Raw genomic sequence first — 22233 nt, 5'->3', positions numbered from 1 at the left:
TCGAATTTTTCTTCAATTTCGATGGTTAGAATATTTAATTTGTTGACGAATCAAAATTTTTAGATAACATCACTACTTAGGGTTGTTAATCCCCGTACGCTCCTCAGGACGAATATGCGCCCATTTACTACTATTACTAGACTGCGGATATTTATGCAATTTGCAATTTCCGTAAACGAATTTTAAGAAACTGGAATCAAATGAAATCTTATTTTCCGTGGTAGTAGCCCATTTAGATCGGAAATAAATCAAAATCGTATTAAATTCTGTCGTATCTTATATCCTAGCATTTTTTGAAAATTTTCAAAACCTATATTTGCATAAAGATCCGCAGTCTAACTATTACACTTGTTCAAGATGACGCTGTAATTAAAGCCTAATTAGCTGACTATATTTTTCACTAATAATTCTAATCTAGTGAAAATAATTAGCCTCTTGTCGTATCATTTCCTTTACAGTTACAGAGATTAGAACGTCTCTATCCCCAAAAATGTCGTAGAAGAGAAAAGAAAATTTATACTCTCTTTGTATTGCTACCTTTATTTTAATGCTTAAATATTGATTAAAAGCGAATCAAATTTTATTTCATTTAAAAAGAAACGTGTAACAATCATATTTGTTAGACTTCGTTTAAAATCTTCGTGACTAGTGTGTTAATTAAAGTCTTTTCACTGTTTTAAATCGCATAAATAAGTGCATGAGATGCGGAGTCTATTTATAACAAATAAAAATTCGCATAAACAAGGTATTAGGCTTGCTGCGCTCCCCTAACTGCGAAAGAATGGCCCCCAGAGGTGCAAGTGGTGTCGGCAGAACTCGAAAATTATTCACCAGTAATTCAGTTAATACTTTCTTGTAGGAACATTGACAACAGAGGGTTAACAATACGAGTGTCGCGAAACGCGAAACCAGTCCAGTGCGAGCAAAGGGAGTAGCAAGAGCTGAGGGTGATTTGGGCCTTAGTGGTCCTGTGGTGGCTGCATATGAATCCTACTGGCCTGCTAAGTCCCAAGTTGTCCTCAGCACGCGCTCCGACCAACGGCTACACGTATGCAGTTCCGACAATGGATTTGGATCGTGTGCATCGAGCCATGCATGCAGTTTTCGTCGGAGAATTATTGGAGCATCGAATCAATTACAATTGCAGAGGTTTTCAGCTGTCAGTGGAGTCCTGATCTCTGGGTTGAAGACTCTGGTATACAGTATAAGTTTGAAGACACTAGTAGAAGTATAGCATAAGATCTCGTTAACTTCAACGGTTGCTCCCATCTCCAGACGTGGACAGTTACAGAATTTAGTGTGCAGAGTCTAGTTCTTTGGAGAATTGGATCTTCTGCAAAAGTGAAACACGTGACATTCGCAGCAGCTTCGAACAGTGGTAATTTGCGGATTGAATAGGATTGTAATTTTTTAAGGTGAGTGGTCTATTTGACACCAGTATTGCAACTATTAGAAGATTGTTCACATTTATAGAAATAAAATGGAAATCTTGCTCTTCGCATACATAGCAGTGTTGAACCTGTGAGCAATGTACTTCGTGACATTTTTAGACAATTTTAGGAAATTAATTAATGAGTGTCGAAGTTATGGCAATGCTGCAAATTTTTATGCAAAATACAGATTCTTTACGTGAATCACATAAACATTTATTTCTAAAAGTTTTTAATAAATGTCGATGAACAAAGTCACCTCAAAAATGGCAACAGGTAATAGAATGGCGAATATGTTATTAACTAAATATCTATAAATATAAAAATATAAAACATGAAATAATTGAATGAATATCTTCATTTTATCTTTGAATTTTAATTTAAAACGCTACTAACAAACAAGTATTAATAAGTAATAATATAACTGTTGAGAGAGAGAGAGAGAGAGAGAGAGAGCACGATCCTGCGCTATCAAACAATTTTTACTGCCCACTGTATTTTTATCAGTTCAGTTCGCATAACCGGATAAACCGATCAATTATAAAAACCCGAAAACGTTGACTTCCTCCAACGGGTCCCGCGACATCTATTCTCATCTCGGGCGCGTTAATGAATGCTGTGCATAATAACATGTCTGCTGCTTAACTTATCGGCGATTTCGCAGCACTAATGCCGTTATCGGCGAGCAAACTATATTCTTTCAGGGGGTTGTCGGTCCGTGATGACGCTTAACGATCGACGACGTTCCGGGAAAACGAACATAGTCAGCCGGGAGAAGCGCACAAAAATAAATACTATAATGTAATCTATGTTGCGTTCATTAAACGGAAACTAGGAGTGGAATGGACTACAAAAACCAGATGGTCTAGCAGTATCCGAGCATTATACGCCTCTCCGGACATATCGGTGATCGTTTATCGTTAATTATACACGAGTTTTCCATTTTTTTATTTTTTATTTCCAGGAGATGGGAACACACGTGTGTATAAATTATGTTCTTCGAAGATATCGATTTGTCCGATTTTTAACATAAAGTGCGTCCTTCTAGCTGCCATTTGCAACGTCCAAAGTTGAAAAATGTTGAAAAGTCAATTAACCCCTTGCAGTACCTTTTCTTTTACAGTTACAGTGATTAGAACCTCTTTATGCACAAAACAGTGGTAGAAGGGAAAAGAAACATTTACATCTACATTTATTTGAATGCTTAAATATTGATTACAAACGAATCAAATTTTATTTCTTTTTTTGTTTATAATTTTTTTTTTATCTTATTTGTTTGACTTTGTTAAAAACCTTCATCGCGAGTCTGGCTCGTCGAAGTACGGCAAGGGGTTAACTCCTTCTCGTATCTAAATTGTTACTAATTCTTTCAGAACGAAATAAAGTTCTAGTCTTTTACATAGGCGTACAATGCACTTCCTAATACAGTAGGGTGCATACCCTAAATATGACGCAAAGTTTGCGCTAATATGTGTCGCCATCTTTATGCACACGATCGGTATTAGAAGACATCGAATTTACAAAGCAGTCGAAAGAGGCAGTAGAGACTCGGTTATGGAATTCTGAAGTACTCCAGTTAACTGCAACCACCCGCTAGGCGAACGATGTTACAGCATGTGCTGCTGCGTTCGAGAGCACGATCCTCTCAGCCGGAAACCATTCGCGTTACCGCTGTCGGGGACGGTATACAACTATACTGAATACGAGAGGCTTAGGTCGCGGTGACGACTTTATACAGGGTGATTCACGCAATTGTTACAAGTCATAACTCCGTTATTATTGCATTTATAAAAAAATGCTAAAGGAGAAAGATAAATGGTTCGAAGAGAACTACATCTGTAGGTCTTTAAATTTTTTTTAGATGCAGCAGTGCATGTGCAATTAACAATTGCATCATTTCTTTAAATAGAAATGCATATTGTGTTTTACACAGATCGATTCTTCTGTTCATTCTACGTAAAAACTGATTAGGGTACACATGGCAAAAAATTATTAGATCTCGAGATATTTTCAAAAAAATGTCTTTATTGAAGAAGCTGCTCAAACGCTTCTCGATTACATTCTAAACATTTCTTGTAACGTATTTTTATTGTTTGCATAACTGCGTTTAAATTATCCGCAGTTATTGCTGCACATTCCAGTATGATTCTTTCTCTCAGATTCTCGACAGAATCTATGGGGTTTGAATAAATTCTATATTTCAAACAACCCAACAGAAAAAAGTCAAGGGGACTTAAATCAGGTGAACGGGCTGGCCAACGTATTGATGTATAAACGCAGTTATGCAAACAATAAAAACACGTTATAAGAAATGGACAACTTCAGTTTTTCTGCCAAGGTAGATCAGTTTACTAGCACAGTTTTGGGCACACCATTTTAGCGTGGTAATAAAAAAGTGTGTCAATATGATTTCGATTCAGTGTGCTGTTTTGAAAAGAAGTCACATTTCTATGCTCCACTTTTGCCGGCTCGCGAGCGTAATTCACCCAAGTTCGACTACGTATAGGTGCAGGGCTTAAAACGGAGTGTCGCGGTATATTAGCCGCGATATATCGCGTCGGAGCATAATGATTTCTTCGAGTTCTATGGGCCGCGAGATTTACGGTGTCTGGCAGTGCGACGCCGGACAATGATACAGCTTGGCTCGCCTGCATAATGCAGTCTCCGCGAGCGTTTCTTTCCGATCATAGAGGAATTGAACTCGGATACGCTTCGTCATCGTGTTTCGTGTGCGCCCCTATTGTGGACCAACAAATAATCAATCGCTCAATAGATAACTCGACCACCGATCTCCTAGCTCCTGACACGACTATCTTGGCGCTAGATGAACATAAACCCCCGTAAGAGTTACTATGCTCGATTGTAGAACGTGTCCCGCGAACGTTTCTGCGGTTCTGACTATGCGCTCAGACTACATTTCGAATTGTGATCATTTCGTTAAAAAGATAGCACAACCATAATCCTGAACTGATTCTAAAGCTTGAAAATATATTCTTAAAAATTATTACATCTAGCAGGTGGCAAACTGGACTCATTTTTTTCAAAATGCTGAAAATTTAAGCGTCTTTAACCCCTTGCCGTACCTTTTCTTTTACAGTTACATTGATTAGAACGTCTTTGTCCCGAAAAATGCCGTAAAAGAGAAGAAAAAATGTATATTTTCTGTATGGCTACATTTATTTTAATTCTTATGCAAAATAAAAATTTTCTGCCTGAATTGCAACAAGCTGGAGTGAAGTAGAAATTGATTTTCTTTCCTAATGTATTTAATAGATTGAGGATAACATAACAGTATTTCTAAATTCTTCTAATGTTTTCAGTTTTTACTGTTCTAAATTATTGTACTCATTTTTGTCATAAATGCATAAAATCCGCTGTCTATTGATTACAAACGAATCAAATTTTATTTCATCTAAAATGAAACGCGTAACATTAATATTTGTTAGACTTTGTTAAAAACCTTCATCACGAATCTGGCCCGTCCAAAATACGGCAAGAGGTTAAGAACTTTTATACATTTGATGTACCATTTTGTTTATTGTTCGCGTAAAGTTTGCATCATGAAATAGTGTAATTTTATCTTTATAATAAATTACACACGTTCGGAAGAAAATGAATTGCAAATAATAACTAGATTTTAAGATAATATTAAATTGTATCGACAAATGAGTTAATTAGGGGAATGGAATCACACGAGGTGATTACGGAGTTTGTTGTGGCAGAGTTGGGGTTTCTATGTGGCATGTGCCTTTTTTTTCTAAATGCAATGCCCTTTTAAGCCTCAAAAATGTCCAACACTTGTCGACGTCAGCAAGAACACAGTGTTGCTATAATAATTTCATGTACGTATAAGTAAGCACATTAACTACGTAAAACCTTTGTTTATAGACAGCGTTTGAAGACTTCTGAAAATGTTTCAAAGTCCCCAAAAGGCGAGTTAAATAATTAATCGCAGGAGTTATCATTAAATATACATATTTGGTTTTGATTTTGTTTAGAAAAATGACAATGATGATGCTATAATTCTTTGCAGCAAGTCTTTTATTGTATCAATATTTCACATGGCGGACCTGGCCCATCGTATAGGAAAAATATGTTTATAAACTTTCCAGGTTATAATGTTAAATATCGTAGAACTGCAGCTATGCATTTAATTGCAGTCAGACGAGGTTGCATTTCTACGATCTTGTTACAGAGCTTGGTTTTTTGTTTATGGAGACGTAAAGGCCGACTGGAATGGATGATCTAATTATTCAGTTACAATGAAAAACCGTGTTATCGTGCTACTGTCACAAATTCAATCTTTCTTTTGTTTCACCTTCGATTTTATGGCAACGTTACTCCAATTAGTGCTACCTACACGTTCCAGTTATCTCCACTGTTCATTTACATACGCGTACACTGTCTCTCAAAAGTTCAATTCCACTCTGAAATTTCATTTCCTTTTATCGTTAAGGGAATATTGTTTAATAAGTCAAGAGATTTATATTTCTAACAAGAATACACGAGATCTTTCTACAATATTTGGAAAAATTCATAGATAATTTCAGAATCGTTAAAAATAATTAGTTTTGATATAGCAAAAATTTGATACTGACAATATTTATCATTGTTACTTTTCACTGTTTGAATTTTTTAATGTTTTCAGTTTCCTGATCCCGAAGTTATAGGAAATGAATTAAACAATTTGAGAATAGTTTAATCAGTTTTACTAGTCTGTGTCATTAAATTCTGACTGGAGTTTTCGAGATATTTGAACGGCAGTGTATTTATTTGTTAGAAAAAAGTAAAAATCGTTATAATAAAATGTTGAAGTTCTATTTTCGCAGTTTGCAATTTGTTTATCATGCCGAATGACGATGTTATCAACTAGAAAGATTTATCCACAACTTATTAATCCCTACTCTCGTTGGAAAATAGCTACGTTGCTATGAGATCACAAAGTAAAAAGCAATACAATAAAATGTTGCCGTTTTGTCTTCGCAATTTGTTTATCATTCCAGAGGACAATGTTACCAACTGGAAGAATTGTTTCAGATTTAATTAGTCCCAGATTGCCTCGGTAAATGGCCTCTTCTTCGCACGGTCATGGCCATTGTCGACATCCACCGGATCCTTCCGCTTCTGGCGTCGTTTACCTGCACATATAACAACAAATTGGTTTATGCGCAACGACATAACCCTTCAAATTTATTAGTTAACTCTAACCAATGTAAATTAAACCGAATCACACAAAAAATGAAAACAGATTGCTCAGCAATTTCTGACTATTGTACTCGTAGCACTTCGAGCGAGTAGTTCTGAGACATTTTCGATTTGTAATTTTCAAGAACGTCGTTTTTGAAAAATGAACGCAACTTGCACAATAATATTCTACGGTGCTTTATGCAATGATACAGTTCACTGTTGAATTGGGAGTATAGGAAAATGTTTAGCAAGTGGTCAAGGTGAAAGGGACACGTGAAATAAGCCGATTTTTGCGAACGTTTTTCAATTTATTTAAAAAACTAAATCTGTATGTAATATTTCCTATTAATACCTCTATTAATACTTCCCAACGTTCGATAAAATTCTCACCTCTCAAATTTGTCATTCGTCTTGCAATTAGTTTTAAAACAATGGTGGTCAAGGTTTCCCATAACCTTCAGAGAGCATTCTTCCATTTTTTTTTTAGATGAATCAGACAAATTTTTCTTATTACAAATACAGATTGATTATCCCCTCCTTTATCGTTTTCTGAATCTTTCGATCAGCTAAGGACAAATTAACACGAAGTGTTGCAAAAACGTCTTCCGTTATCAAAAAAATTCACTGTCTTCAGCGAACTGTTTTTTTAAGAAACAAATGAGAAACAAATTTCATGGTTCTGACGTTCAAATGTAGTCGTCGACTTCTATTCCTCAGAATATTATAATTTCTGACCACTATTGTTTCAAAATTAATGTGGTTACACCGTCTAACTCAATTTTGTATCTCGATAACAGTATGCGATTTTCATATACTTTGATACACTAAATACATACTCAAAAATTGTTTCCCTCCACCGTCTTCAGTTTTTAAGAAATACATATAATTTAAAGCAAAAAGTCAGGGCTGAGAATATTCTGTTTTACGTACAAAACCAAATCAAAAATTGTTCCAGATTAAAATTCGATTTTTCTTTTGCCTCCTTCGTAATTAGATTTCTTGAAAACACGGAATTTTGCGATTGTCAGAGAGAACTGATTTTCAAATTGGTGTGCAGGGTATCAAAATGTACGAATATTGTCATTGGTTACTAAAACACGAAATTGGTATGGACAAATCATTTAAAATTAATTCAACACCTCAGTTAATTAATTTTCGATCGCCGAACCATTGTGCCGCATTCGGTTACGTCCTAATAATAAGAATATAATAAAGAAAGATTAATATCGTCGCGAACACTATGAACACATTTGGATTTTTATCCACAACGTTCACACTTTTGACATAATTCTCCGAATTTTTATCGGACTGTTTCGACTTATAACCGTTCGAACAATCCTCTCTCTGTTCTGTCACAGGCTCTGCTTTGTCCTGCTGCTTGCTAGGATCCGCGACTTTCATTTTTGCGAGTTTCTTAGAGTTCTTTTTCGCATTTTGGTTAGTCAAGAGCGCGGGGGAAACATCTTTTACTGAATTCATGGCTTTCGGGGACCCTGTTGGTTTGGATTTAGTGTCAACCGACGAATCAGTTCGTTGATCGAGATTATTTGAATTGGAGCCACGTTTTTTCTTGAGGTTTTTCGAATTTTTCGAATTTACAGTGTCTTTCGAGTCGAGTTTTTTACGGTTGTCGTGGTTCGAGCGATTACTCTTTGCGTCGACCTGCTGGTTGAGATTAATTTGAGAAAAGAGAGACTGAATTGCCTCGTGGTCGTCGCCACGGGTCTTCATGACGATGGCTTTCAAGCGCTCGAGATATTCGCAAGGGATGATGGTGTCTGCTGATAATGTGAATTCGTTACCTCGGGCCACCTCCCAGCCGTCATCAGCTTCCGTTGCCTTTCCACCAGTCTTTGGCACCGAGTTCTCTTCGGGTTTCCTTGCGATTGGCCTGTAACAATAGAAAATAACACTCCATTCAGATCATATTCACCCGTTTCACTTCGCTTTAACCCCTTGCCCTACGATTTATTTTACGGTTTCAGTGATTAGAACTTTCTTTGTAGTTCGTAGTTTCCTGAAAATGGAGAAACTTACATCTATTGTATGCCTACATGTTCTCCAATAACTGTACATTAACAAAACCAAAATAGAATTTCTTCTCGGTTTAAAGAAAATTAATAACTAGACTGCGGATTTTATGCATTTATGACAAAAATGAGTAGGTGTAATTCAAAACAGGAAAAAGATTAAAAGAGTTTAACAATACCGATATACTCTTTTTGACATACAAAAATCATTAATGAAGAAAATAAATTTTCACTTAGCTCCTATAGCTTGCAATCTATTATTGGTGGACCATAATAATAATAATAATAATAATAATAATAGTAATTTTTTAAAAATGGAATACTATATTTTTTTCTTTAGAAAATAATAGCAGGTCTGATTGTGAGATAAATCCAAAAAGGTGCTATATGATATTATTCTGAGTTGATTAAAGGTAAGTCGTTAGCTTACGTTCTGCATCGACCGACGGCCGACAGCCAGCTGCCGCTGCTGAGTGGCGTCGAATAAAAAAATATGTATGATATGAAGGAGGTAAGTTCGAGTATTTTTTTAAAAATCTGAATATCTTAATTAACAAGCGAGAAAAAAAATGATACAGTTAAGGGTATTTACCCTCGTGTCATCCTTATATGAAGGGTTAGCGACTTAAAATTTTATTTTTCATTGTCTTCCACACAATATCAATAAAATTGGTGGGTGGGGCCGCTGGACCATTCTTAGTCTGCTAGATCCCTCGAAACCGTGGCAGAATCCGGTTGAAAAATCGTAATTGGCTGAGATGAATAATGGCAAGATTGACGGCGCCCGGTGTTCGGTTATAGTTAATTAAGGATTGACGAGAGCCACGGTGAATAATGGCACTTTTAGCGATAAAATAGGCGAGGTCGTTGACGTTTTGTGAAAGGCTCGGAGGCCCCGATAGGAGAAAATCGTCGATCGAAAGGGCATTCTTGATCGGAGCGGCACTTAACGAGGATGTACACACGTGCATTCTGCATGCACGCACGTAATGCTGCATATTCATAAGTTGTGACTACATCGGGGCAACATTTCCGCAGCAAGCTTCGACACGTGCACCGAATAAATTCCTCGTACTGTTACCGGCCGGTAGTGTACGGGCCGAAGGCAATTGATCTCGTTTTTTTCCGCTGGTTTATGAGTAGTATCCGGGCCGTGTATAGGCATTTTTGAAGGGAGCCGAGCGTCGAGCCAGTATTCGACCGTGTTCGATTAATTCCCGTTATTGTGTACGCGCACACAAGCCCCCAGGAACTCTACACGGAATAATATGTACGTATACATGGACGCGCGCGAGTTTATACGCTGATGTAATAGGTACACGCGGTTTACACCACCGCACCGCCAAGATTTATTGCGTGACGCGGCGTATTGTTACTACAATTGATTCGGAGAGGTCGGAAGTTCTCGCCGCTTCTACAGAAATAGGGAAAACGATTTTTACTGTAGAAACAACCCGTTACTACACTGTACTGTATAATTGCACCAATTTTCAAGGACTAAAGGTAAGTCATTCCATTTATTTAAATATTACTTTTCGCGAGATCTAGAAAAATACGACCTTGAGATGACCTTCGCCACAGCAGACTTCTTGCCCCCTTCCATAACCGATAACTTTCTCTCCAAACATTTTTTATTAGGGTTGGTGAAGTTAAAGGAGACACCCTGTATATGCTGATAGGATAAGTCGCAGGATTAAAATCGGTAAACTCGTAATTTCCCAACTCGTAGCTCCGTATCATATGTTTAATTTTTATGAAGATGTTGATTAAATGTAGAATTTCTTGTTAAACTATTCCTTTAATTTATGAAAATGGTGACAATTAAACTGGTCCTATGTCGCATATAACGCTGCCCAATACAATATGTATATTGAAGCATTAAAATAAATGCGGACATACATAGAATAAATATGTATACATATTCACACAGGGTGTGACTTGGAGGGTGGTGCAACCGACAGGGGATGATTCTAAATGTAAAAAAAAGGGAATAAGATTTTTTCCTCTGACGAGTCGTTTTCGAGACAATCAAGTAAAGATCCATTCGGTTCGCGTACTTTAGTATATGCAGGAAGTAGAATTGGTTGGCCATGGTCAGACGCGTCAGACGATTCGTACCTGCTAGCACCAGAGTTGGGGAAAAATTTTATTGAAATAAAATTTCGAATGAAGTAGGTTTAAAACCCACTAAATAAAATTTTCGCCCACTCTGACTAGCATACGTAGTCGCTGCATTTTCAAACTCATTTTTCTCGAAAACGAAGCCTCAAATCAAAAAATGTTATTCTTTTCTTTCGACTTAATTTTGCATGTAGAACCATCCCCTGTCAGTTTCACAACCCTCCATGTCACACCACTCGTTCGGCCACACATTGTATTCGCACCCCTCGCTCAAAATAGATATCCTTTCGACATTAAACATTTTTTACACATGTTTAAACGTTTATAATGTTATAAAAAAAATACCCTGATATTTGTGAGAGTCCCGAGAATTTTTCCACGTAAGAATCATTCGTCTAGCTTGTTCGGCTGAAGCAGAAAAAAAATCTGAATTCTGAAACTGAAGAATTAATCTGATGGAATCAAACCGTGTTTTGGAACTTCGTTCAGTTCGAGGGAAAAAACGGTCGGTACCGTTAGCATCGAGAAATTCATTCACGCATTCCCGACGCACACATTGTCAAGCCAACATAAGACACGCGGGTCAGACACGCCGGCAACACGGTATTAATGAGACGCCCACGCGCCGACCAATTACTACGCTCGTAACTCTCGTCATTCTACGGAATAGTAACTGCATTATAACTACAAACGGAGCGAGAGCCCCGTGGTTTTATTGCATTTTGCGCGAGCGCGCTCTGGCGGAGCCTTGAACTTCGTGCAGGATAAATGTGTGCGCGAACTTCTGCGAGAGCATTAAATAATAAGGGATTCAATGCGACGGTAGCACGAATTATTCCGGGACATTCCGATAATTATTCAGAAAGTAGATATCCTTTTGCGTTCCTACTGCTGCGCCTCGCGCTCTGCAAACGGCAGAGATGAACGGCTAGACGCTTATGGGATGAACTTGGAATCGTGCACGATGCACTCTGCTGCAATCATCTGCAGTTTTGAGAAATATAACCCCGAGGAGCTTAAATCAATTAAAAATTTTCCTAATAATTTTTATAGATCAGTATTAACACTCAAAACTATTTCAACTTAATTCTCTTATTTATCTATCTACTTATTTTTATTATTATGATAATGCACTACAAACTTATACCAATTTAATGTATTAAATAATCCCATTCAAATAAAATACGTAATTGTGATTATTAACTATTCAATATTCGAAATATATTCTAATTTTAGAATTCATATGGCACTCAAATGTTTAATCATTGCATACAAACAAACTTTGGAATGTAGAAAATATCTTGAATAATGTTATAGCAATTTGTCGAGTGCAAAGGGCTAATTAATAATTTCAATGTCGATTTTTCAATTTAATAAGCAATAAACTTACTAGATAATGATCATGAAAATTTATATATATATATGTATATATGTATAAGTTCTCGTGTATGTTACCAAGTGCAAATAGACAAAAACTGAAAGTTTGTATTTCACAAAAAAAAATAGAACACCAACAATTTAATGTCATAAACTCCTCCCTAATGAAAGTACAGTCCCCATTATCGGAACTAATAGAGAGACATAAATGCTCGGATAACAGAATATTAAAAATAATTACTACTCATCTTGCTGCATAATGTTTTGGAAAATGAATGGACGGGTAACGGCGCGAAAAATAGAGAATACAAAAATAATTGTATAGTAGCAAATGATCTCCATCAGTATTTTTTCATATTCGAATTATCCTGTGCAAACAGACCCTCGGTTTGCGAAAAATGGAACAGTCGTTTTGCAACAAACTGGGGGTGAAACGATAAACAGGAGAATGTGCACAGCGATTGTGGAAAGAAAAAAAAGAAAAGAAAAGAAACTGTGAAAGGAGAAAAGAAGCAGCAATAAGAACGAAAAGTCCTAAAGCATGTTAAACTCATTATAGCCGCGATGCCTAAGGTATAATCCAGATACAGCAGCTGTGTTCAGCATACTGCTTGCACGAAAGTATTTGCATTATGCATGGAAATCTACTGCCTCCTGCTAGCCTCGCCTTTTTTACACCGTAAACATTACCATGGTATCTGATAATATTATCCAATCTCTAACCGGGACAGAATTTAGGAATGCAAGCGTTCTCTAGGTCCAAAAAGTGCAAAACATACGGCTCTACTGCTCTTAATATAAAGAAAAGAAAAATATATTCCATATATAGAATAGTCATTTTAAAAAGTAAGAAAATTACTGTTCAAAACAAAAATATCGTTCTCACCGAAACAAAAATTAATTACGCTACATTGAAGATAATCAACGATTATTTAAGTTGATACAATTTTTTATTCTTTATTATTTTACATGGAGATAAATAATGAATATAAAATATAATTATTTTATTATATAGAATTAGATTAGAACTAGATTATAAAATAATGAATAAAAAAATACACAACTCCAACATTTTGTAGTTTTATGTGATAAAACAAAATATGAAACTAAAGCTAAAATGTTGTTTAATGTTCCCCAAAAGAATGTTCTCTTTACAGAATCTCTATACGTGAACAAAAATGAAAATGTAGTAAATGAGATTTATGTACTCCATTTTATTCGACAACGAACACGCACCCGATCAGATGAATCTGATCAAGATTTGTGAAACCATGTACTGCTAAAGTTATTAATACCAATACACAGAAATTCCAATGGAAAATTTCTTTGACCACCACTGTAGAACTATTTCAAACTGTAGCAACGCAGTTCAACGAAAACGTTGAACGAGTCTGTTAATCTCGACGATTAACTCAATCATAACATTGACATTTATGATCCCATCGACACTCTGTATTTTTCCGGGCAATAAAACTCCCGTATTAATTACGAACCGTATATTTCCGTAACTGTCCAATAAATTTCGATATCTGTCGTCCACGGCAGCGCGTTTTATTACAACGCCCATTCGGCGAGGTGGTAAGAGGAGAGGCGGGGTTGGGGAGCAGAGAACTGTCCCTTCTTCGTACGTGTATATTAATTGCTGTGAAACAGGTTACCGTGCTTGACCATTCGCGTAATTACCTGCCTCGGAAACGAGCAACGGCGGGTTCGAGGAGCGATCGAGGCGAACGCCTTCTGTAGCGCCAGCAAATTGGAAAAAGATTAAGATTCAAACGCGCCCGCGGTAAATCGAAATAGCTTATTGCGGAAAAATCGTGTAATGGCCTCCGTGTATCGTCGTTCACCTGCGTCCAGACGTTATTACCGAGCAATTTTCGCCGAGAGCGTCCTATGTTGTTTTGGATAGAGACAGCTACCCCTTTTCGCGTTGTCTGTTTTATTGCGCCGCGCGCTCTGCACTCCGCTCCGTTTAGCTCTCTTTTAGCTCAGCTTCAAATATGATTATTAAGACAGTGGCGGCTATTAATGCGCTCCGGATCTCTAAGATCTCTTATCGCAGGTTCTTTTGTGAAAATTATCGAACACCTTTTCTTAATCCCAGTTTTTTGTACCTATACTATCGAAACTAGTAAGGCGTGGCCTGTTCAGTGAATGAATACACGGAGGTGTTTGGTTTTTGACGCCGTTTTTGCATATTCAGACATTTTTTACGAGAAAAACTATCGACCCTTTCTCATTGGGATTTTGCACAAATGTTTAACGATATTTCGAGTACATGTGTGATTTTTTTATATATTTGTTTGTAGAGTATGTTCTGAGAAACATGGGACGACGGTTGTCATAATTGCGGTCAAAAAATGAAGTCGTTTATTAATCAGTAGACTGCGGATCTTTATGCAAAATAAAAATTGTCTGTATTGATTGCGAGGAATAGAAATCAAACAGAATGTTATTTCTTCCCTAAATAATTTTAATAGATGACAAATCCTATATACAACTTTCACTCAGAAGGGTGACCTTGACGATATACGTCAAGGTCAAGGTCATCCGAGCTGTCCCTCCTGAACGTAATATTTACCTAAACACGCTCTAATCACTATAGAGAAAATGGCGCGGCGAGGGGTAGCAAGCACATCCGGCCGATTTTTCGCATCGATGATTTATGAGAAAAACGGAGATAGTGGGGCGCGTGCATTAGCGCTCGATAGAAACATCTCGGTGTGTTATGCGTGTGTCTAGGCCGTAATTAAAACTTTTCAAGCGGGATTTCTTATCTGTCGCACCGCGCGAGGAACGTCGGCAACGAAGAGGGCCGGTTGCTTTGCATATCTGGCCGCGTAACTAACCTCGGTGATTCGCAGCGAGCAGACCGCGAATCGAAGTAATTCGCGGCAAGTAATGACGATTTACGATGCAGATCACCGCGGCACCGCATTAAGCTATTAATATCAGTCGGAGGTGCATTAACCCGCCGCGGTACCGTCATCTGGATCGCCCGACACTCGCCATGCACCGACGAAATCACACGTACAACTTATTAAACGTTATTTATTGTCACCTCGACGTATTAGTTAACCATTAATTATCGCCGGACAGTTTATGCCGCTCGGTTGCTATAAAATTTCATTTATCGATGCGCAGAACATTGTGGCAAACATAAACCTTTTTACTGCCCGTTAAATTGATTGAACACGGTCGTAGAACGGGGACACGCGGATTTACGGTCGAGAGCTCTGTTATTAAATATCTTTTCATTCGGCAGCAACGTGGTCGATAGAAAAAAATGTGCAAAGTAAGTCCTACGATTTTCTATTGAATTTTCTATAAGGTATTCGATAGGTTATCCGCGAAGAAAGTCAACCCTATATGTCGACATGGGGATTAGTAATGGGATGACGAAGAAAATCAAGTTTTTCTCTTATTCTCTCCAATTGAAAATTCTGAAAAAAATCAAGTATGTTGCAGCTAGTAGAATGCACATCTATGAATTTTTTCGGAATATTTAACCTTGAGACCGAATTTTGAGAAATAAAAAGAATTTCGAAATGCCGATTTCCTGTAGAATTAACATATAATTCTTTCGATTTTATAAAGTGGGGTACATAGTTCAAAAAAAAAATTAAAAACTGGTGATTTCCGAGCGTCCTCTGGCAGAAGACACAAATACTTTCGGGATCCGAAGCAATACTAAACCATCCTCCCGAGGAGCATAAACAACACGTCCGGGAAAAATCGTTATCCTCGAACCGAGTCAACACTCTCTGGATCCGTCCCGTAGGATTTTCACCGTGAATGACTGCACGCGAGCGAGTATCGCCGATAAATTACTGCTCCGCGCGAGGAGTTTCCGCGTGACACGAAAGCTCCGCTCGAAAGGAATAAAGAAGCTTTGTGCACTTTATGCGCATGGGGGAGGAACGGTGGGAGGGGCAGGGAGGGTGGTGCAGCAAGTACACAACACACAGCTTCAGATAAAAGTCACATGCGACACAGAAGCACTCCGCGATGGTGTTGGCGCGCGTTCGCCGAATGATGTATTGGTACGGCCAAGTGATATATGCTTATGGGGCGTATGGGGCACCGTGAACACGCACACGCGAGGCCCCCGTAACGGATACACGCGTGCCATGGCGTGTTCATTATGTACCCTGGCAAATCATAAAGCTCGCTCGCGTTGCTCGAAAACCGAAAAAATCTAAATTCAACCGTTTTATCTCTTCGGAGATCTGTGGAATTTTATTTACAGATTCTTATACAGGGTGGAGCAATAACTATATCCACCTTGAACATCTCCGTTATTTGTATGAAAAAATGATGTAGACAAAACTTACATGGTATAGAGGAGGAGACGTAGTAATACAATCATTTTTTTTTTTGTAGATCAAGACGTTGCGGAGATTTCAAAGTCACCAAGGTTTATTGAAATGGAATGAGCTACAAAACGACTTTTCAAATTGGGTAGATATTTAGCAAACTTACTGCTAACTTAATAGATTATAATAAAAATATAAATAATTTCGTTTTGAAATTTGTACGAAGAAAGAATTGCAAACAATTCTGTGGTCGGTAAGTAAAAAGTAAGTCAAAATGTTCAATACATTTGAAGTGACCAATGGGAGGAGTTTCTTAGTCGGGAATAGTGAAACGGGTCATTTGTTTGAGCACATGGACGGTTCGAGGCCGTCCATACCCCGTGTCCGGCGACATACAGGCGCGCCCAATCGCGCTCATTACGGGTACAAACGAGCCGCACTGGCCACATGCGAATAAAACGAAAAGCGTGCCGGTATTAGGCTCTTGATTAGAATAATGCAACGTGCCTCGAATAACGTGTCGTGTCGCTCGACGGGGACGCGTCCGAAATGCAAATGCGCGCGTATGAATCAGTTAGAACGAACACGTGGGACAGCCATCACTGGCAGAATACTTTCCACTCGAAATAAAAACGCTTCCCATCTCACGTTTCTATTTCTCCTGCAACATAAATTTTCTTGTTCCTAACTTTGACCAGGAGCATTAACCTGAACAATCTCGCTGAAGGTGATAATGGCACCCTCGAAACCACACTCACTTTTTATCTAAACTATTTTTTAGTACAGCATATAGTATTCGAGTAATTTTCATTTAAAGATTAAGACCGAACACCCTGTACAATTACGGAAGTTGCGATCGGCGTGTATTTCAGCCGCATCCCCAGGAGATCGTGTCTAACGGAATCTATTTTTTCCGCGGGCCATTCAGGAGCCCGTTGGGTCCATTAATCAACGTTCAGAAATCATTTCTCAATGCGCGTCGATTGGTTTATCGATATCCGTTTGAACCGATCGGCAAATACGGTCTCGCCAACAGCGGCGCGGACTCTGATTTACTGGCGACCCTGCTGGCGGACGAAGAAAAATCGCAGACGAGAGGCGAGACGGAAGAGGCGAGCCACGCGTGTAACCAATGTCACAAGCATTAATTCAAAATAAGCTCTACGACCCTATGCAAATCCCCCGTGTACAGGAAACCCTAAGAAACCGTCCGCAGTATGAAACGCCGCCCCTCTTCCATCACATGATCATGCTAGACACTTCTATCCTTCTCTTCGAGCTACTGCAGAGACTGTAATCGTATAGAGGGGTCAAAAATTATTCAAAATAAAGATGTTTCAAATCTTTATCTTCATCGGAAGGTTATAGGAAAATATCAGAATTCAACGACCTAATACAAACGATTTTTATTGTTATTAATTTTAAGATTTTGAAGAAAATGAAGATTTTTTCCAATTTTTTAGTTGGAAATCTTAGTTGTAAGATGAAAATTTTTTATTTTTTTCAAGGTGTTCAATTTAAAAAATGGAGAAAATTGTCTGGAATGCATTTCAATAGATTTTTTTGCAGTTCGTTTAACTTTAATTAGGCATTGAAAATGGGCCAAGAACCAAAAATCCGATTTTTTCCTATAACTACGCTCTTTTTGAAGGTAGGTGGTTGGCACTTCCCATGAAACGTTCGATCTCAATAAGGTATTAAACGGTACATCAGCAGTGTAACTGTTTTTGAGTCTGTACACTTTGAATCTGTGCTTGTTGGAAGTGTAAAAATATAAGAAGGACTCACTCGGTGGAAGATAATTTTCTTTTACGTTCTGCCCTGTCGACGTTCTCCAACGATGCCTGGTGCTCAGCATACTTCTGTATTTTGTATAATCCAGCTTTTTTATATAGACTTTTCACCGCCGATTTGTGCTGCTCTCGACGATTCAATGCTACGTATGCGGTCGTATCAGACAACCATGACACGTACACACCACCTGTAGCAGAAATAAGAATATATTTTATAGGTACGTTATATTCGTTGCATATTACGTCCTCATACGCTTCTACAATTGCATAAAAGACGCTAAAGCTTTCACTAAAAAAAGAGAACGGGTGAAATTTTACCTTGAGGAACGTATGAGGATTGAGTAAATGAAAAGAAGAAATATAATATTGATCTCTTGAAAAATAAGAAGATACTCTGCGATAACCATATTAAAAATACAGCTTACCAAAAGGGCTAAACAGTTGTGAAATGTCACCATACTTCCACTCCTTTGGGAATGTTAAATGGAATACGTGATCTCTGCTAGGATTTGCTACAGGCAAGGGAAATTTAACATTATTAACAAATTGGCAATGCATTTAATTTGAAAGCAGAGGGAATTATGTAAAAGAGACTTACGATCTTTTCCTATTAAGCTGACATAAGGATAGTCTTTTAACCTTGCTATAAGAAGCCTAGAACAAAATTGCACACTGTGAGTAGAAGTAACATTGCCCAATCGATAATCATTTTGCAAAATGAAACTCACTTGTCCAAAAATGGATTGAGAAGAGGTGAATCTGCAAGAACTATGGGCACTTCCGGTTTCTGTAAACGACCTGCAACGAGTTCATTCACTGTATACACAAAAAAAATGTTTACAGTACTTCCTGAAACTATAATTACTAACCTAGGTAATTACACAATGCAATAAAGCATATTCCAGTGATATAAGCATCGTAACCAGCTTCATGACATTTCTCAGCCAATGTGGAATAACTTCTACCCTCGATAGATTCTATTTCCGGAATTTCAAATGGAGATTTGCTAACTCTTTCCAGTAATACATTCAAATTCGACGATGATACGCTCTCTTTAAACTGCTGCGACTGACAAAGCACTTTTGTGTCTAAAATCCTAACATAAGAAATTGTACGATTATTAATTACTCGTTTGATAATTAACGTGTTAATGTTTTCAAACGTTACCTAGGAAACAAGCTATGTACGAGAGACTTAAATTCCAAGTAACTTTCTGGTAATGGTCCAAAGAACTTGTGCACAATATGACAGATGTCTAATAGCATATTATGCCCAACTATCAATTTCCCCTAGAAGAAAGAGTACATCATTATTTTGATTAACTAAATGCTCAGCAATCAACGTACAGAGTCAGCAATTTTCTTCATGAGCGCACTCAAGCCAACAGCTTCCTTGATCTCCAACTTTTCCGTGTCTCTCCTCTCTACCTCCTTCTGCTCCTCTTCTTTCTTAGTCCCTGATCTTTGTATTAAGAGACTGTGCCCCAAACAGCCCATTCTATTCTCCACTCTCAGTTTGTTTGGCCATCTCACTCTCACTTCTTGATGTATTAACTTCCTTATATATGCATTGCACTTGTCTATCGTCAGTTCTTCTGCATCAGAAGCTATGAACTTGTCTATTCTCGAGCTGGAATAATTCACAGTTAAACATCATTCCAAAAACAGAGTAAACAATGCTGCTGATCGGTTCACCAAATTTCTGTGATCTGAGGTTTATCTTCGTCCGAAATGGAAATCAACTCTGGAACTTCATCTCTTGCTTTCTGCCTCTCTTCTAGCCGCTTCACTAACTTCTCCTCATCACTCGTTGTCAGATAAGGAATGCCCAGTTTGAATAATTTGTTGAAGTCAAAGTCTTGAGCAGACAGAAATGCTATAGAAGATGCTTGACACATGAACCTTGAGTCCGGAGCTGTGAGATTCAGAGGCCGTGGGAAAATATAGAAGTTATATGATCGTTGACTGTACCTTTAAAGAAATATTGCATCTGAATAGTAATAGATAACGCAACATAGTCATAATAATACTATATTTAGTCGACAAAAGAAAAATTAAAATAAAGCACAACATACTTGCGTGTATCTGTATCAAATGTAAAAACAGACAGGCCAAATTGTACAAGAAGGAAATCCATTGAACCTGCCCGTAATTTTGCATAATACTGTGCAGGTACATCGAAGGCACCAGCGTCAGGACCCGAATTAAGTCCTGTGAATTCCCCGTCTATTGCAAGAAACGATGCATCTTTTATGACATCGTCCAATTCTGAGAGGACCTCCTGAAAATCTGAACAAGATTTTACAATAGGTATAGAAAATTTGAATGAAGACATTGTGACAAACTATTTACTATTTATTTACATATACATCAAGAAAAAACTGTCCATAACCTCTTCCGGTGAAAAAATGTTTATTAACAATTATCACAACCTGCCTTGGACAATAATATAGTGCCTATAAGTATTCATGAATCCAATATAATCACTTTGTTCATTGTAATAACTGTTTTTAATAATTGTTTTACATGTTTGTTTATGTTGTGACGACCATAACCTAAAACGACATGAAAGTAGAACGTAAAACACACGTTCCTAAACTATTAAATAGGTATTCATTTAAATATATTGTAACCAAATTATATACGAAATTTTTCATAAAAATAATTAGGCTTTCAAGAATAATCTTTAAATAAACAAACAGATATTTACAAATATTCACAATGACACGATCATAACCTTAAAGGAAATGAAAATAACATAAAAACTTATTTCTCTATAGAAGTAAATAAATAAGTATCTTTAAAATATACGTTATAATACATTTATATGAAATGAATTCGTAAAGATAGTTGTTTTGTAATTAGAACTCTCAGAAATAAGAATTCATAATAAGTCAAAGAAGATGAAGTTATTTGAAAATTGAAGGAAACAGGATTCATGAAACACGTGGAATAGACAGTATAGTATTTATTTTTATATTTGTTATTGAACTTGTTACATATTTAAACGAAAAAAGACAAATATATGGACAAAACTTCGCAGAAATTGATCACAGAAAGACAGGGTATTAGCACATTGTGAAGCTATGGCTGAAAGGGTTAAGAGTATGAATTGTATTGCACTGATTTATCCGATTACTCACTCAATCGTGTCACTTCCATTTCTTAACCTCGTCAATTGTTTATTCACAATCAAACTGCAGCAAACATGACTGAATTGGACTGAGTTCCACTTGAGTTCCTACTGGTTCCTGTCCTACCCAGAACTGAAATAAAACTTAGATCAATATTTATAGAAGAAAACTAATGTTGGGTGAAAATAGTCCTGCGAGGCTGCGAGTGACACGCACCTAAAGGGAATTCTACGAATTAAAATTGTGAGATTAGTGGATGAGACATAAAACCACTGATATATATATATAATATAGAGAGGCCTTCGATGGCGCACAATACGATCACGCACGACGAGATGGCGCACGCTAAACATGGACCACCGACGAGATATACGAATATCTATATCTCATCGGTGTCGTCGGTGTTTGGACACAGCTCTTTTGCGCACACGGCTGTTTGGCGCACAGCGTGATTGCACACTACAGAATACGAATTGCGCACATGTAGAATTGGACACAAAATGGATTGCGCACGGAACGAGAATTCAGCTGTTGCTTACCATCGTGAGTTGTGCTGGAATCCAGGCCAGTGTTCCGATTGAACCAACCGTAACTCGTGCATGCGTGGCAATTTCAGCCTCAGTAACGTAACTATTTCGATGAAATCGGATAGCTTGAGCACCCCACAGACTTTTAAAAAGTCTTTCTTCACTATTAACTGCCATTGTATAATAAAATATTAACGTTCAGCGTCACGTCTCTCGTCCATCAGTCGTCTCGCTAATAACACTGGTACATTCCCGCCAATATAACTGCCTCAAGGCATCAGGACCCTGGCCGCTCGGCTGCGTCATTGTAGATACGCTA

At 37.6% G+C, this 22233-nt stretch overlaps 1 protein-coding gene and 1 long non-coding RNA gene across 4 annotated transcripts in view; one reads left to right on the top strand and one right to left on the bottom strand.

Moving 5' to 3' along the window:
* Positions 1 to 5658, top strand: part of LOC143217890 (uncharacterized) — a 151734-nt gene extending 146076 nt beyond the window's left edge. Inside the window, exon 6 of the long non-coding RNA XR_013010931.1 lies at positions 860 to 5658. This is a non-coding gene — a long non-coding RNA (uncharacterized LOC143217890). The remainder of the gene's footprint in view (positions 1 to 859) is intronic.
* Positions 3436 to 22223, bottom strand: LOC143217885 (poly(A)-specific ribonuclease PARN). Of its 3 annotated transcripts, XM_076442563.1 has the most exons (13): positions 21927 to 22176; positions 21397 to 21519; positions 20329 to 20542; positions 19949 to 20224; positions 19601 to 19883; positions 19422 to 19543; positions 19124 to 19350; positions 18983 to 19052; positions 18853 to 18908; positions 18680 to 18766; positions 18250 to 18442; positions 8420 to 8508; positions 3436 to 6568 (listed from the first exon to the last, which is right to left on the bottom strand). In XM_076442563.1, the coding sequence occupies exons 2-13, from the start codon at positions 21413 to 21415 to the stop codon at positions 6474 to 6476; spliced, it is 1731 nt and encodes a 576-aa protein (XP_076298678.1). In that variant the 5' UTR covers positions 21416 to 21519; positions 21927 to 22176; the 3' UTR covers positions 3436 to 6473. The 3 variants fall into 3 exon arrangements, with proteins under 3 accessions (XP_076298678.1, XP_076298676.1, XP_076298677.1); XM_076442561.1 differs by lacking the exon at positions 3436 to 6568 and having other exon boundaries at positions 6596 to 8508; positions 21927 to 22223; XM_076442562.1 differs by lacking the exons at positions 3436 to 6568; positions 21927 to 22176 and adding an exon at positions 21604 to 21893 and having other exon boundaries at positions 6596 to 8508.
* Positions 22224 to 22233: the final 10 nt, after the last annotated feature.

This window comes from Lasioglossum baleicum, chromosome 18, assembly GCF_051020765.1.
Source record: "Lasioglossum baleicum chromosome 18, iyLasBale1, whole genome shotgun sequence".
In the NCBI taxonomy this organism is placed as follows: Eukaryota; Metazoa; Arthropoda; class Insecta; order Hymenoptera; family Halictidae; genus Lasioglossum; species Lasioglossum baleicum.
This window is presented reverse-complemented; position numbering and strand designations above follow the sequence as displayed.